This window comes from Phycodurus eques, chromosome 21 (genome assembly GCF_024500275.1).
Source record: "Phycodurus eques isolate BA_2022a chromosome 21, UOR_Pequ_1.1, whole genome shotgun sequence".
Taxonomy (NCBI): Eukaryota; Metazoa; Chordata; class Actinopteri; order Syngnathiformes; family Syngnathidae; genus Phycodurus; species Phycodurus eques.
In genome coordinates this window covers 976,223-993,529 of record NC_084545.1, presented here as the reverse complement: position 1 = coordinate 993,529, position 17,307 = coordinate 976,223, and the positions used below count along the sequence as shown (strand labels likewise).

Here is a 17,307-nt window from a genome sequence, read left to right as displayed (position 1 = left end):
CTCTCGGATGCATTGTAAATAACTACCGACTGACCTAACTACCAAATGAGCAACTTACCTATTCACAGTACCTAACTACCTCATTACTGACTGACTTACTTACCCACCTATCTACAGTAACTGGTTTCCACGCTGACCGAGCAACTAATCAACCTACTGTAACTATCTATTTACAGTACCTAACTATCGACCAACCTATTCAATAACAGTACCTAACTACCCACCGACCGACCTACCTACGAGATACGTACTATCTTCGATCCACTTTTACGACAGTACCGAAAGTAGTTCCATTATTTCCGATGGGAAAAGTGACCAAATGGGAAGCTGAGCATGATGGATCGTGTTCAATTCTGCGACGTCAAATCCCACACGATACAAAATAAATCGATCAATAAATCACCGACGGTTTGCGCAGCAGCCTGTTGTGCAATCGTCTTAGTCTTATCTAATCAGGAGACACGATCGGCGTTGTTGAGTTCAACCCAAGTCAGACATAAAAATCCAGACCGCCCACTCGCTGGCCCTGCGCGGTGCACATCGCCGCCCCCGATAGCATCTTTGCTGCCATTACCTCGGCGGGCTTCTCAATTCCAGACCGCGGCACGACACCTCGGGATGTTTTCTGTTCTCATTTTCAAGTCGTCGCGAAAACAACCCCCGACGGACGCCGACACATACGGCGGGCGCCTCGTCCGCGGGCCGCGACCACCCTCCTTGTTATTGTTCCCCAAACAACACTTTATCGCGGACCCGTCGCACGAAGAGGGCGCTCACCGGCTCTAATAAATCTGTCAAACTCCAAAAGGATTGCCGGGGCGCGCGATTGCCCGGCAGCGTTGTCGCCTGCTAAATCTCCAGAGGGCTCGCATCACTCACGGCCAACGGCGGCGCCGAATCGAGAAAAAGTCGGCTGTAGAAAGGCGTCCATAATGCGTAACGGAAACAATGCGTAACACGCGAAAAGCCGGGCCTGCGGCGTGCCTTCGGGCCAGACGTCACCGAGGGACGACAGGTGTCAGGAGTCCATTTAGAAATTAAAGCCATTAGAGGGGATGATGGTGGGGTGCGGGGGGGCTGCGGGGGCCCACAGGTGCATTAGCAGTGACGGCTAAATGCTTCTCAGGAGCTTGGTTTATATTCCTCTGAGGGAAACTGCCGGGGAAATAGTCCCCGCAAATGAGCGTAATTACACGACAGTCACGTTTTTTGTCTTCATCTTTGGACACAGCAAAGAGTCCGTGCACAGAGAAGCGGGGAACACAGCGGTTTTGCTATGTCGCACATTTTTCCGTCATCATTTTGGACTGGTTTTTACGCGCGAGAGTTGCACGGCTTCAGTGTAGTAGCATGTTATGGCACAACATGCCAGGCAGTACTGTGGTCTGCAGGTAAACTTGCAGTGTAATTAAGAGCAATGGGAAGGGTCAGATAAGGTCCCCTACAAAGCTCCAGTAATAGTCGTCCTTCGCACAGACTAGAGAGAATACACAGTGTACTTGTGTGTACCCTTTAATGCTTTGTACGTATTACAGCTCCATGTGTGTTTAATGAGCACTTGTTTGAAGGTTTATAATTACCCTGACATCTACGCTAATTTAAGTTAGCCTGTCTATGGCGTTTTGCATTACATGTTACCATTAAGCTAGCGGACTCCCGTTGGATGAATACTTTGGTGTTTAAATATACACGGTTTCGTTTTTTTGTGGTATGTGTCAACTTTAATCAACTTAAAAATAACAGCTTGAAGCCAGCACACTTTGGCTCTCGTTTGGAGTATTGTAGGAGCATGAGAGTCTTCTTTTTGTTTCCTCAAAGTGCTGTTATATGATCGTTTCCCTTTTCTTGACAGCTACGGTGAATACAAGCACTTAATTAGTTTAAGTGTGTTTTGTGTAAATGTCTTTAAAGTGAGTTGAATGAGGAAAACTATTGTAAAAAACTTAAATAAATGTTCTTTCTATGGTCTCCCAATATCACTTATTTCCATCAATCGGGTCTGGAACGTATCCCCCGCGAAAAACGGGGGCGCACTTTATAAGTTGTATATGTGGACATGAAACATTGTATACACTTTGAGGTGGTCAAATTTGTCTCAGTTTAGTAGGGTTACAATATGATATTCACGTTTGTGGTTCTGTTTTCTTGGCGAACCGAGGTTTTTTGTGTGTTTATCGATGGGGTAACATAACACAAGCACATTGCTAAAACACTGGCTATCGAGTATTCGCTTGGCCTATCGTCCATTTGATGCACGAATAATTCTGAGGAATATGCCCATTTGCAAAATATATCACAAACAAGATCAAAGAATCTTGGCAGGCATAACTGTATTTAAATGATATTTTGTGATGTTTTGCATGTACTTTTCACTCTCAATATGATTAAATGTCTCCTTGAATGTTTATTTAGTCCATTAGAATGAAGAATCAGACTTCAGCATTTGTGAAAATTAAGTGTATCACACCATCATATGAGTGATGTGTTCTGTATATTATTCACAATAACCATGAGGGGAAAGCTCACATAAGAAAATCCAAAGTAAATGAGCCACTAATCGATGCACTGACTTTGCCGTAGCCTCGGGAAGCACACACTCCAGTCCTGCATTATTGTCGCTGAGTCAATTACTGCATCATCAAGACATTATCATTGCTTCATCATCGTCCCACAATACTGTGCGTGCTTGCTCCTGGAATTTCAGCGCGACCCGTTTAGGCAGCACACTTGTTAGTCATTGCAAAAAAAAAAAGAAAACAAAAAAAAAAAAGAAGGGAAATCCGTGATGTCAACTTCACAACTCGGTGATTTGAAATGATGAAAAAAAATGTGCAAATCGCAGCAGCCATGAAGGAAGTTTACAGTCGCCCGAGGCTCTCCGAGCCGCACCGAACTGTAATATTCCTCCAAATCAAAAATTGAAAGATGCAATATGTGCACGGGTGCCACGAGACAATTGAAGCTGGAGAACATCACCAAAAGGTGCCCTAGCTAAATGAAGACCTCGTAAAAGAGGAGCAAACTTTCTTGGCGTGGGATTCGCACCCAGCGGGAAAGGGCGTCAACTGACACAATCCCCACTCACGGCACGCGCACGCCTGATGATGGACGCTTTGAGCGCCAAACGCTCCATTTCGATTCAGGGTTTGTTTCTCCACGCGCGCGCGCACGCACGCGCACGCACCGAGCAGCTCACCAGCACGTTGCCTTGCATCTTGGCCGTCTCGATCAGGTTGCGCTCCTTCATGCTGGCTGGCTCCTCGGCGTGCGCAGCTGGCTGGCACTCGCGGAACGACGCGGGGCGAGGGCTCGGCGTGCTCGTCGGCGCGCGTGCGCGTGCAGTTGGGACGTGCAGCCGCGCGCTCCTGTGCGCGTGTGCGCGGAGGCAGATCAACCGACGTGATTTAGTGACGAGCGCGAGCGGGGGAGAGCGAGGGAGTCTCTGCGCGTGCACGCTGGGTTGCAGACATGTTTTTGCAAAAAATGAGCAGCGCAAGCCCAAACAGATGCAAATCTGGACCAATACGTTCACACACCGCAATTTCATTTCATTTGATTTGATTGCATCTCACTTTATCTTATTTGATTGCATTTTGAATTATTTGCAGTTGTGTATTTATTATATTAAGTGTATTTTTGTGTATATTATATATAATTGTATTCACTCCATAATGAGTGCAATCTTTTTAATTGAATAAAAAATTATAGTTATGATTTTTACAGTACTTTTTAATTTTTTAAACATGTTTTGATTGATTTTATTTACTGATTATTTATTATTTCATTGACATTATTTATTATTGCATATTTTATGTATTTTTTTATCTGATTTGATGGACATTTTTAAAAAAATATATTTTATACAAATGTAATACTTCAGAAATTGAGCCAAACATATTAAATAAAAGCAAATGAAATGTTTCACACACAATATCATAGCATTCCCCATATAACATGCAATTATGTCCCCTTCGTGGCTTTCAGCAGCATTTAAATCAAATGAGAGTAGCAGTAATCGGATTAGACACGAACAGTATATGCTACGATGTTATTTAAAATTGAATTTAAAATAATTTAATTAAAATTAAAATGTAAAATAATAGCACAAGTCCTAGAAGAGACAATTTTGAATCTGTCAAGCACTTAACTACTCGTGGAACAATGATATAAAACAGTAACAGTGTGATTTCATTGCAACAAAAATGTCCATTAACGTGAAAGCTATTTTTCCATTCGCAAGTACTGAACATAAAGTATTTCCTTAAGTGGACACAAATATTTCGCTTAAACATTTGAAAACAACAAACATGACGGCTGAAACACATTTGTTCTACTGTGTCTTTTAAAAGTTGTTTGTGAGTTGTTTTAATTGAAAAACATATTGCAGAATATTTATTGATAATATACTATAAATACTGTATAGAGTGAACCCCGATATTCATGCAGGTTAGGGATTAAACCCTGCTGTGAATAGTGAAAATATGTGAGTAAAAAAAAAAAAAAAAAAAAAAAAAAAGAGTTCTTAATTGTCTGTAAATGCCAAAAGATGGCAGCAAAGCAGCTTTTTCTATTAGACAAGGCTGCGGCCTGACTGAATGAAGCTCCTCCCAGCACTCCAACAGAGTGCCTTGGCACCGAGATGTCACAAGATGGCGCAATAGCAATATTTTTACAGTAGTGGCTTTGTCCTTAGCACGAAAAAAACTGAATGGGTGAGTGTTTCGCCAAATAACGGAGCAAAGGTTCCCCACAGAAATCAGAAAATTAGTATATAAGCTAGGTATGATTTTGTTTTTGTTTGTTTGTTTTCTCCTCATCCACACAATATAAAGACATTTATTTCATGAGGCACAACAGCGTGATTGCATAAGCTCGTCTGTCAGCGTCGACACAATTCAGCTGAGCCTCAAAGCTTCAAAATTCAGTGGACCAATTGGACACTAATTACCTTTCATTGCCATGTTGGACGCTCCGCCATCGACCGCCGTATTAATAGACGCCATTTTGTGTTTGCGGTTGAAATATGAAGCACTTTATTCTTTGTTAGCAGCCTTGAGAATAAAAAAAAAAAAAAAAACACACACCAACCCTCACCTTACTCTCCCCCCAACGACCCCCCCCCCCACCCCCACCCCAGCCATCACTTCAGCTCTGCTCGCTCTATAAATCAATAACTCTCAAAGTCTGAATTTAGACAGTGCATTAAAGGCCGTGATGGTGCGACGCTGGAGAAGAAGGAGAAGGAGAAGAAGAAGAAGTAGAAGAAGAAGTGAGCAAGTACACGTCTCACATAAATCCCACTCAGCGAGGAAGAAGGGGGGGTCGGTATTAATTACTGTGAATAAGAGTGTGAAAACAAGCTGGCGGGGGCCACGCGACTCCAGCTGGACCGCTGTTGAACTTGTTACCGGCCGCGGCGGAGCCATGAAAAGCGCTCATAGCGCTCAGCTTGCGTCAACGCTAAAGACGTTTTGTTTTTATACCAAAGGAGAAGCGTCTGTCTTCTGTGGAGAGGGGAGAGGTGGCAGGCTCAGCGGGCAGGAAAGCGGCCGAGCGGCCTGCGAGCTGCGGCGGGCGAGCTTCGGGCACGCCTGCGAAAATCGGCAAAAACACGTGAGAGGCCCCCTGGCAAATTAGGCCAGAATGCGTCGAAACATTTTTCATAAACTATCTGGGCACTGGAATGGAAATTTAGCAGAACAGGCTGCTATAGGCAATCAGCAAATCTGTAGGCAAGTGGAAATCTGTTCAAATGCCAACAAAAAAAAGGTAAAAAAAAAAAAAACTTTTCCACCATAAACGTGACGTATAATCTCTACAACCCAATTGAAATACTTTTTAAAATCATTAATCAAGAAAATCTAATAAACTAAACAAGTGAAATATTGTGGTTGCACACGTGTGCACACCCTCTTATAAGTGGGATGTGGCTGTTTGCAATTAACCCATCACCTTCCACATTATGTTAAATGGGAGTCAACACACACCTGCCACCAAAGTGCTTCATCCCAAATAAAGTGCAGATGTTCTAGTAGGCTTTTCCTGACTTTCATTTTGTTTTCTCACTGAAGGTGGAAGGTTTTGTGCTTAGAGTGACTGCTGTTATAATTCCTTCCAGCTTGTCTAAAGCACCTGTTCCATCTTATTTTTTCATCAGAATCAGAATCATCTTTATTTGCCAAGTATGTCCAAAAAACACACAAGGAATTTGTCTCCGGTAGTTGGAGCCGCTCTAGTACCACAACAGACAGTCAATTGACAGAGAACACTTTTGAGACATAAAGACATTGACAAAAAACAGTCACTGAGCAATAAAGGGTTTTCATATCATAAAAAAAAAAAAAAAAACTGGCATTTGAAGAGGGGTGTGTAGGCTTTTAATATCCACTGTAGGTAGGAAACTTTGGCTCCTGGAACTAACTAATCTATTTCCATTGTTTCTTGGGGTAAAAGTTGATTAAAATACGAGAAAATTGAAAGTCCACTCCTTCTGACATGAATCCACATTTTGGATCTTTCTAGAAAACATTATCTTGAGAGATATTCTGATTGTGTTCTATTGCTTTCTTTGTTACTTGGAGAGTTTGTATTGTTATTTTTTTTGCCATTGAGATGCTCCAAACAGGATTGAGTGGCTCCCAATCACCCAAGGAGAAAGCGGCACTTCCAAGAAGTGACGCAATCGCCCAGCACAAATAAACTCCACCGAGGCCTTCGCGGCACCAATCGATGTTTTCATGATCAGCTTGATTACGCCACACGACATCTTCTCACACGGTGCGCTCCTTCAATCACAGCCCGAGGGAATTCTTTTTCCAAGAAGGGGGAAAACGCTGCAGATTGGCCCCGCTCTATTGCATTATTTCGAGTGTTTCTGTTTATCTCGGTTGTGCAAGATGCCAGTCATCGTGAATAACTGTCAAAGGAGTGATTGCGTTAATAATAGCACAAGTACATTTTTGTGTACCACTGTGTGACTGAACGTGCAGTCAACAGTTTTTTTTTTAATTGTGAAAAACTGCCGAGAGGAGAAATTGCACTAATTCTATAACAATAATAATAATAATAATAATAATAATAATGCATTACATGTATATAATGCTTTAGACACCTAGAATGTTATGCATTCATAATTTATCCTACAGACACACACGCCCACACACGCTATCTTGCTTCGGAAAGTAAAATGCCGGACACACGTCTCCCTCGTTTGTTTGGGCTGACCTTGGCCGCCCCGAACCGTCGCCGAGGACAGATCGTTACCACCTCTAATGAATTTGGCAGCAGGGGGGAAATAAAATCAAAAAGTCTGCTCGTGCGCGTTCCTCTCGCAGCTTCCATGCAGGGGGTCTATTAGCGCTGTCGCTACCTCATGCAGTTAGTTAGAAAATTGCCGAGTTTGGTCACTAACAATCAACTTTGGCAGGCTTTTCTGTGAGGACAGCGCCTCGGATTCGGACCTGACACCTTGTAAATGTATTTGAACACGCCAAAAAATGTTCAGGCATAAAATATATAGAAATTCTGTACATATCGTGGTGTTTGTGTGTATGTAAATGCACTTTGAATGGCGTGGTGGGACGCCAAGTGACGTCGGCAAGTCTGCGTGGGAGAGACCGGACGTGAGCTGTGGCCAACAGCAGCTGCTGCGAGAGAGAGTTCTCACTGTGTTTTTGTCGAAATCCGCAAAGTAGCGACCGAGTATTTATGGTATTATTTATATATATTTTAAAGTTTCATGCATACACTTCATCACCAGCAAACATTTTTCTCATGTGAGGTGCAGGTATTAATTTTGTCCACTTGGGGTCGCAATTCACTCATTCCATACTATACGAACTGTGGATGTGTGGATGCCTTTAAAAGGGAGGTTTACTCTATTGCCTTGGAAGTGAATGTATGACAATGTACTTATTTGCCGGCTATTTCCTGGCAATAGCATTAGCCGCTGCGCTGTACAGTGACGGTGACAGTTGAGGCTAGCTGCAGATGTGCTAAGAACGCGTTTCTGATTCATGTACTTTATTCCGGTGTGTAAAATAAAATGACTGAAAGCGCACCAGCGACCAATTTCAACCTCCTTCTATCCTAACCACCTGTTATGGATTACAATTGCTTCGAACTGGCAGTGGTAGGTTATATTCAACTAGCTAACCATGTTTACTTTACCAGAGATGTTCAGTTGAGTTACTGTCCTGTTGTGTACTGTACATTAAAAAAATAAGTGAAAGTGAAAATCTACCAAAACAAATCGCTTAAATATCAGCGATATAGTGGGGAACTCTGCGTGTACTTTTGAGGAGGCCATTCAAGTAACAATCTCAGGGTATCATTTCCCAGGCAAGACGGAGCAGTTAGTGTCATTATTCTCCACCCGGAGTGAACTTATCTTTACCCCTGGGTGTGAATTTTAATGAAACAGTTGGCTGGAACAGCAGGCGTTTGTCAGGAACTTGGCCGGGTTCGCAGGCTTTAACCTACGACTGCACATTTCAGATAACAACGACATGCAAAAGCTCAAGAAAAAGAACAAAGACATTCAAAAGTGGCTTTCTTCTATACGCCGAATGTCAAATTTGTGCATCAGTCACTACAGCGGACCGCCATTCCAAAGTCACCTCTGTAAACTTGAGCGGCGATGTCGAGTTGCTACAGTGGGTGCGAGTGTGTCGTCCCACACAACAGAAGAAAAACGCTTTTGAACAGCTGTCCACTGCAGTGACTGATGCACAATTTACAAGGCTACGGATCTAAATCAGCTTTTGAATAGCTGGACTCTGCAATGATTGATGCACAACTTTATCATCTTGCATGTACAACAACCAATTTTTTTGAAAGCTGCCCACTGTAGTGACTGATGCACTTTTTCAATGCCTAATACGTTGTAAAACCACTTGTATTTGATGGTTTTTTTTTACGTGTAACTGTGATGATTGCAGGAGGAAGACTTCCTCACGGTTGCAATCGGTACGAACGACATTTCGGCCAGGACACGCGCCCAATTAGATAAGCGTGACGTAAACGGGATGGCGCTTTTAATCACTGTCACCGAGCTCGCGTGGGAAAGCAAAACATTTTTGCTGGCTGGCTAATGAGAAAAGACGCAGCGTTTAATAAGATCCCTGAAGGCTGGCGCCGGCCGCACTGGTCGCCGTAGTCGGCGGGCTCCTCGCCGCTCAACATTTGACGTTGAGGTCTGAGCGTGGCGTCAACAGACAGTTAAACGATGACATAACGCTAGCAAGCTTTAAAGTTGACTGGAATCGGCCGCACGTTCGCCGGCTCGCTCGTGCTGACGCTCCTTTGCCGGCGATTCCTTGGCTTTAATTCCCATGAAGGCCTGCGGGACATCTGGGGAAGCTTTGAAACCGCTCGCAACACAATCACAAATGAGACAAAAGGAAACGTTTAGCAACAAAATAATAGACACTCAGTGGTTGAGTTAGCGGGCTAGGTAGCTAGTCAGCTAACTGTCGCATCCCACTTTCACCTCGGACATGTTTTTTTTTCCTTCGTTCCTCCTTCCGACCCACTTTTTATTTTGCATCTTTCCTCCTTTCTTCATTTTGTACCTGTCAATTACTGCTTTTGAATTCACTTTCTTTGTTGACCCAAATGATTTGCCAATATTCAAGGTACCTGTAAAAAAAAGTTCATTTCAAAAGTGTGCCTTCTTTTGACCCACCCTGTAAAGATGAAATGAATATCTGCAAATAAATGTGAAAAAGTCTTCAACATAAAGTAGACGCATGTTCATAATGACATCAAAAGCTCGCACAACCATGCTAGTTCAACGACACTAAAATGCTAACTGCTAAAGTCTCTGTCGGCTCGCCATTTTTTATTTTTATTTTTTAATGAATGCACACGATGCTATAATTTTCCAGTTAACTTCATTCAACTGTCGTATCGCCGTCAATTTTACCCATCGCGCGTCACCGGAGGATCGGAAAACGTGACGCGTGTCGTCCTCTCGGGAACATCTGCGCCTTTCAAATCTTTCATTTTCACGCCGCGCTCCGCCCCGATGTCTCTTCTGCGAACGCACATTTGGGGAGATGAAGTACGGGAATATTCTTCGGCGTCTGATAGCGGCGGCGGCGGCGGCGTATCGCATCACCCACGGTGCTTTGTGGGCCAATAGCGCCGCCATCAATCAGCAGCGTCGGAATGCGGGCGAGAGATCTCCGTTCACATGCAAATTAATGGCGGGAAAAGTGTAGAAAATGCCTGAATGAGGAGGATACGACCACGACAAAATTATTAAAACAGTATCTAATTTTGCTTCATGCTAAGTTTTAATCATTATTATTGTTTTATTGAATGTTAAATCGGTTCAATAAAAAAAACATTTCTCATTAAATAGTGACAATTAAAATAGTACATTAAAACATTTATACACATTTGGAAAAATATTTGGTTAAATTATGACATTTGAATAAAAGAAAATAAATTATCTAAATTATGTTTGTACACATTTAATGTTTTAAAATTCCTTTTGTAAAATAATTGGGTATTTTCTTTATTGTAAGTTAGTAAAAGATATTTATACAGTAGATTTATTTTTATCTTAATAATTAGTTAATTTATTGTAAATAATGCAATTTCAAAAATGTCAAATAAACAATTTTCGATATACTTTATATGTACCGTACCCTCCAATTAGGTACATGTGCACAATCTAATGAAAGCTGTATAGAAAAAGCTGCCTTTGAGCCAAATAACGCTCATTTGTATTCTGCTTTATGGTGGAAATGAACTCAGTAACATCTCAGCTTTAACATCTTCATGAAGCTTTGGAAACTGCTGCAGCTGCATCAGATTTCTTCGAGACTTTTGTCTGTGGGAAACATCAATATTTAATTTTAAGACGAACATGTCGTTTACGTTCTGTGCCGTGAACACATACAGTTGAGAGCGCCGTCATTTGTCAACTCAACACGTGTCGCCTGCCGAGGACACACACACACACAACGCAAAGTATGTGTTTGCAATAAATCCAGAAAATTGCCTGCGTGTTTGGTAGAAATGAAATGTAGCGCAGTTAGTTTCCCATTGAAATGAATTGAAAAATGTTGTTAATATGTTCCAGCCCTCTAAAAATCACCAAAATATTTTACAAAGTAATTGAAATTATTACACCACTTCTACATTTCCAGCAGGGTAACTTGTAATTGTAACATTTCCAAAGTCATCTTCCCAACACTGCTTGTAAGTCAAGGACCCACTGTAACTACAGTAAAATATCATCCACACCACTAGGGGGCGCACACACTACCCAAAAACAGTCATTCCTGCATATTAAGAAAAAAAAAAAGAAACACAATCCAATCCAGGATAGAATGTTTAAAGTTATTGTCAGCGAGGGTTTCTGCCAAACGCTTCCTTTGTAATTATCACCACAGGCGCTAACAAGATGAGCTATAAAACTCCCTGCTGACACTCTCATATCACCACACGAATATTTTTTTTTTTTAATACTTTTAAAGAACAAAAGCAGGTAATAATGAGCGAGAGGGGGACTTGCGGCACAGGACGCAAGGTTGTGTGGTGGGGAAAACAACAAAGCACACAAGCAGCGAAACAATCAAGCAATCAGTAACTATCAGCCAGCTAATATCAATATCACACATTAGCAAGAAATGGCAAAGATGTGTTTTTGTTCACCAATGCCAACGGTTCATGTTACGTCTACATGTGTATCTTTGAGGGTAAACAACCCCAAAAGTATTTGACTGAAGAGTTTGTCAAGAGTACATGTGCGCATCCAACAACACTGCAGAGATTCTTCTTCTTATTCTTCTTATTAATATTATTATTGAGATTTTTGCTTTGGCAGTCAAAAAGACACACTTCCATAATGTATTCTTGCTACTTACAGACTTTTGAATTGCGTGTATGCAAATGAGGTGTCTAAACTCCTCGCAGCTCATCAGTACCGAACTAATACTAGTCGTCGTTCTATGCGGAAGATAAAGAATATATGGCTGAGTGCTGTTATATTGTGTTTGTACATGTGATGCTGCAAAGTTCAACCATGTTCCGTTGCTTAAAGGGTTATAGTACTGCAACATAAATGTTAATTAGCATCAGCCTTAAGCTATCAGAATGAAAGTTGAAGCTATAGCAGTTATTTAAAATCCACAAGTTGTAAGTCTCTGTTTCATATTTGGTTAGACAGCCAACTTCAAGCGGGAGTGGCAATGAACAGCTTTTTCAAAGAATTGTATCTGCCAAAACTGCTTTACCACGTTACCGTCGTTCCAAACAGTGAAGGATATCATATAAACATAGCTGAAGTTCAAATTCTAGACTACGAAGTGCCTGTCACCTCTCGTGCAAAAGTCGTCAGTCTTTGGGGGATTATCGGCCCATGTCAGAACAAGGCACGCATTGATTTTCACTCCCCCCTCCACGTGAACCTGAGCCAAGACGAATAGCAACGTTTGGCCTCGTGCGACACACAGGTCTCGAACGCTTGAACAAATCCGATGAAGAAGAAAAAAATCGACTTGGAAGCATCATGATGATGACACAGGTGGAAATGTAACAGACACATTCAAATAACTTTCTTATCTGCAGTGTTTTCTTTTCCCAGCTCGATATCTGCTTGAAGAATTTGTTTTTCAGACTCAATAAAAGATGAATAATTCCGCCTGAGCCGTAAAAACTTGATTTGCACGTCTATACGGTTTACGGCGCTATAAATATTGCAGATGGAGCTGTTTATCCGCTCGCCAGAGAACGCCGAACAACAAATACGGACGACAACAAGAGCGGTAAGAAGCCACGAGAACGGAGGAGATCGATTCGGTGAAGATAACGTTCCTCTTCATATCTGACCGACGCCACGCCACGTAGACGCCAGCGCCACTGCGTGCGACACACACACACACACACACACACACACACACACACACACGCCGTCTTTCAATATACAAATATAAAAGTGTTCTTTGAAACCATCACCTGTGGGTGCGACGGAAAGTGAGGCTGTTAAAAGAGTTCGCTGGGAACAGTGTGGGTGGAGAACCTGTTACGATTAAGACAACGACGATGCTGACGATTCCGATAATTAGCGACAGACGGCTGGCAGCTGGGAAAACCGTGCCGCGATTGAGATAAACGTCGAGCCGCCGTTACATCAGACTGCGGCGGGGGAGGCGATCGATGCCGATTTGCATCAAGTCCTGCGCGGGTGCTGAAGTGATAAGCGTCCGCGCATTATAAAGTCCCGCAGCGTAACGAGAGCGCCGGCCGATCGATCGATACTTGCCGCATTTTGGTCGTGCGGGCTGCTGGCTGGCTGCTAATTAACCAGGCTGCGCTGAACCGTGTGCCTCGGCCTTCAAATTGCCGTTTGGCACTTTTGCTACCGGAATAACACCCGGAATAAGGCCCAGAATAACACCTGGAATAATCCCAGCAATAACGCCGGAAAAAGATTCGGACTAATGCTTGGAACAATACCTGAATAAATGGACTGATTTTACACCTGGAATAATATGTGGAATTAGACCCTGAAAAACACCTATCATGATACCTGGAATAACACCTGGATTTATGTCTGAAATCATGCCTGGACTAACACCGTGAACGAATAACATCAGGAATAACACCAGAATCATGCCTGGTGTAACACCTGGAATGACACCCAGAATAAGACCTGGCATAGCACCCGGAATAATTCCCAGAATCATGCCTAACGTCATGCTTGGAAGGTCTTAGTCATGAATAAACCCAGGAATATCACACAGAATACAAACTGGAATAATTCCAGGACCATTGCCTGGAATAACACCAGGATTGACGCCTGAGATAATACCCAGAATAACACATGGAATAAATAGCAACTGGAATAACACCCAGAACAATGCCTGGAGTAACACCTGGACTCATACCTGGAATTGCATGTTTTTCTCCCCACAGATTAGTCAACTCAAAACACACAAACTTTTTTGTTCTTGTGAGGAAGGAAGGAGAACTTTGAAGATTGCTGTGATCACATTTCAGCGGATGAAAGGATGAGTGAGAATGAAAGGGTGGAAATAATAATCCAAAATGCAAGATCATTAGGATTTGGAACGCACACGCGGGACCGGAAAGTTGTCAAGGGCCGACGCAACTCAATAAAGGAGGAAAATAAGATGTGAAATATGAAAAAGAAGAAGGAAAAAAAATGACACAAAAGAAGCTTACAATAACCTAATTTACCCTCAAGGGGCAGTGAAAGATTATATGAAGAAAAAGGAATACATAATGATAGCACTATTTTTGCATCGATATAATTATTCATCTTGCAAAAAAAAAAAATATTTCATGTTATTAAAATGTATAGTGACACCCTGCCCCCTCCTCCCCCCTGCATTAACCACACAGGACTGTAAAAAAAAGAAAAGGTATTATTGTAAATAGATTGCATTTCTCATGCCCAACCAGTAGTGTTACACTGCTATCTAGTGGCCAAATCAAGTACAACCACTATTTTTTTAATCTATTTTCTGTATAGCACAGTGTCAAAACAAAATGGAACATACATTTTAAATAGAATGATACAAAAAAATACATATTTTTATTTCCCTTTGGGTATCCTGCGCCAACAATACTTTATATTCGTATTTTTAATAACACAAATTAGACTAACCTATTTTGTGTGACGAAATTAAGCCACAAAGAACAAATACAAGCTGCTGAATAAATAAGGGAAATTAGGCACTGAAACGTCAGCTAGCACGGCAACCCGCAAGGCCTACAAAGACTACATTACCCAGAAGCACTTTGGAAACAGGAAGTGGAACCTCACCCACACTTTTCGTCGCTCCGGAGGAGGATGTGGGCCTTGTGCCACACTTTTCAAGGTGAAAGGTGTCAACGCTCAAACAACACGTCACACCCGTAGGCGGGGGCCGCAAGTGTGAAACGCCCCACTTGTCCCTGTTAAAGCTTTCCACACCCACACGCAGTGTTTCTAAAGCTGGTCAGGCGCACGCTCGAAGAGGAGCGGACGGGAACGCCTTTCAAGTCCGAGCGGGAATCGAGCGTCCCCCGTGGGCGTTTTGTCAACGCGTCCGCAAATAGACAAAGCTCCGCCGAGACAGAATGACGCCTCATCAAAGCGTCGTCAGCCTTTCAACCGGCTCGCAACCGGCCCGCCGGCGAGAACGGCTGCGCCTGCGTGGAGGCGGCCTGCAATTCCAACACACACACAAAGGTACAAACGGAGACTCACAAAATGAGAATTTTACATTTACCCTTCAAATAAAACTGCAAGTATGTCCTGTAAGGTGTACTCCAATCCAACAGGGGGCAGCGTACTCCCAGAGGTCTGTTTTACCAACATAAAAAAACATCTTAAATAACAACAAACAACTTTTGAGCTAGACCTCTATAGCTCAATATTGCCCCCTGTGGCGCGGAGTGCTACTACAGGTGCTATTTTTCATTTGTTAGTTCTATGATCATTACCATTGCTTTCAGTTTATCACAGCCCCAAATATAAACACCCACACTTTTCCTGGTGAAAGGTTTTAACACCCACATATTTCCGAGTGAAAGAGTTAAATTCCAAACTTTTGTAACACCCGCAGTGGGTTTTCCCTGTGAAAGTATTCAACACCCGCACTTTTCGTCGCACCCGTGGGAAATGTGGATGTTTCAACACCGAAACCTAGGTAAAGGTTTCAAAAAAAAATCCACACTTTTTGTCACACCTGCAAGGGATGTGGGTTTGTTGCTTTTAGATGTGGGTAAAATATTTTGTTGCACCTGTGGTGGGTGCGGGTGCTTCATCACCCACATATTTTCTAGTGTAAAAGGTTTCAACACGACACCATTTGTCGAACCTGCGGGTGATGTGGCTGCATCAGCGCCCACATATTTCCCGGTGAAATGGTTCAACACCCACACTTTTCTTGGCACCGACGGAGGATGTGGTTGCTTCAACGTCAACACGTTTCCTGGTGAAAGCTTTCAACACCCACACTTTTGTTGAACATGTGAGAATGGGGGTATTTCAACACCCACACTTCTGGTAAAAGGGTTCAAAAACCACACTTTCCATGCTTTCATTGCACAACAAGCAATGAAACGTATGCCACACCATCAAAATCTTCATCCCCATATCCCCCCTAAAAATGTATTTACAACCCCCACATTACCCACATTTTTGCACTCAACGGCCACTTCATTAGGTAACCCCTAACAAAGCTCGTCATCGCAAGTCAAAATATTAGAAACAGAGGAAGCAGGACAAAAATAATAAACGTGTGCAATTAATTGCGCGTGAACGTGGGATGCACTTGCATTGATCGTGCGTGTTGACAGAGCACGCACACACACGCACACACATGCACCCGCAGACTCGTTTTTTCCCCTTCACATTCTCCAGCTTCTTTTTCCCGCAGTCTCACCCCCCCCCCCCCCCCCCCACCCATTTTATCCCCTCTCACACGTGCACACACGCGTGCGTAAATCTGCAGCAACCCAAAGCATGCAGGTCCAAAAAAGCGTTGAAAAGTTCCAACCTTTCCTGCCTTGGAGCATCTCCGATAGGCGTTTGTGGCTCCCGCGGTTTGGTTCATGCTGCCAACTTGTCCAAAACGAACCAAAGTTGAGAGTCAAAGGCGGCGGATTGTTCGAGTCTGCTCGCTCGCTCGTTTTTTTTTTTTTTTTTTTTTTTTTTTTTAATTATTAATCGCTAATATTCAAATGTTTGCTGTGGAGTCAGTTTGCGCTGAGCGGACCGCCCGTTCGCTGCCAGTGCGCACCGCGCTTGCGTGCGTGCGTGCGCGCGAGCGAGAGCGGTGCAATTGCGCATGCGCAGAGCATGTCAACTCTCGGGGAGGGAGACTGTCAACTCGGAAAAACCGCTGGAGCATATTTCCCATATCCTACTAGTGCGCTGAATTGTCCTTGTACTAGTACGCTGGTGTCCTCACGAGTATGACCGTACAGTACGCTATTAAAACGACTAGTAGTTGGCGCACCAGTAGAATGACAAGGGTGCACTAGTATAAAGACTAGAGTGCACTTTTGGAACGACTGTGTCTTACTAGTGATGTTTCCCACTACTTTCTTCCACTACTGTATGACATCTCTGCACACTAGTAGAACAGTTAGGGTGCACTTCTGTAGTAGAACAACTGGGGCCCACTGTCTTTTGAGTGATGTGTTTTCCACTACCGTATGATCTTTCTGCACACGAGTAGAATTACTTGAAACTCATTCACTGCCATTGACGGCTGTTGAATTGAAATTTGCATGTTAACATGCGATAAACGACAGATTGCTGCACATTGGGCAAAAAAA

At 43.0% G+C, this 17,307-nt stretch overlaps 1 protein-coding gene across 1 annotated transcript in view; it reads right to left on the bottom strand.

The window, feature by feature from the left end:
- LOC133396295 (dipeptidyl aminopeptidase-like protein 6) overlaps window positions 1–16,658 on the bottom strand; it is a 132,248-nt gene extending 115,590 nt beyond the window's left edge. Inside the window, exon 1 of the mRNA XM_061665981.1 lies at window positions 16,524–16,658. Within this exon, the coding sequence (XP_061521965.1) occupies window positions 16,524–16,580 (57 nt within the window). The 5' untranslated portion in view covers window positions 16,581–16,658. The remainder of the gene's footprint in view (window positions 1–16,523) is intronic.
- Window positions 16,659–17,307: the final 649 nt, after the last annotated feature.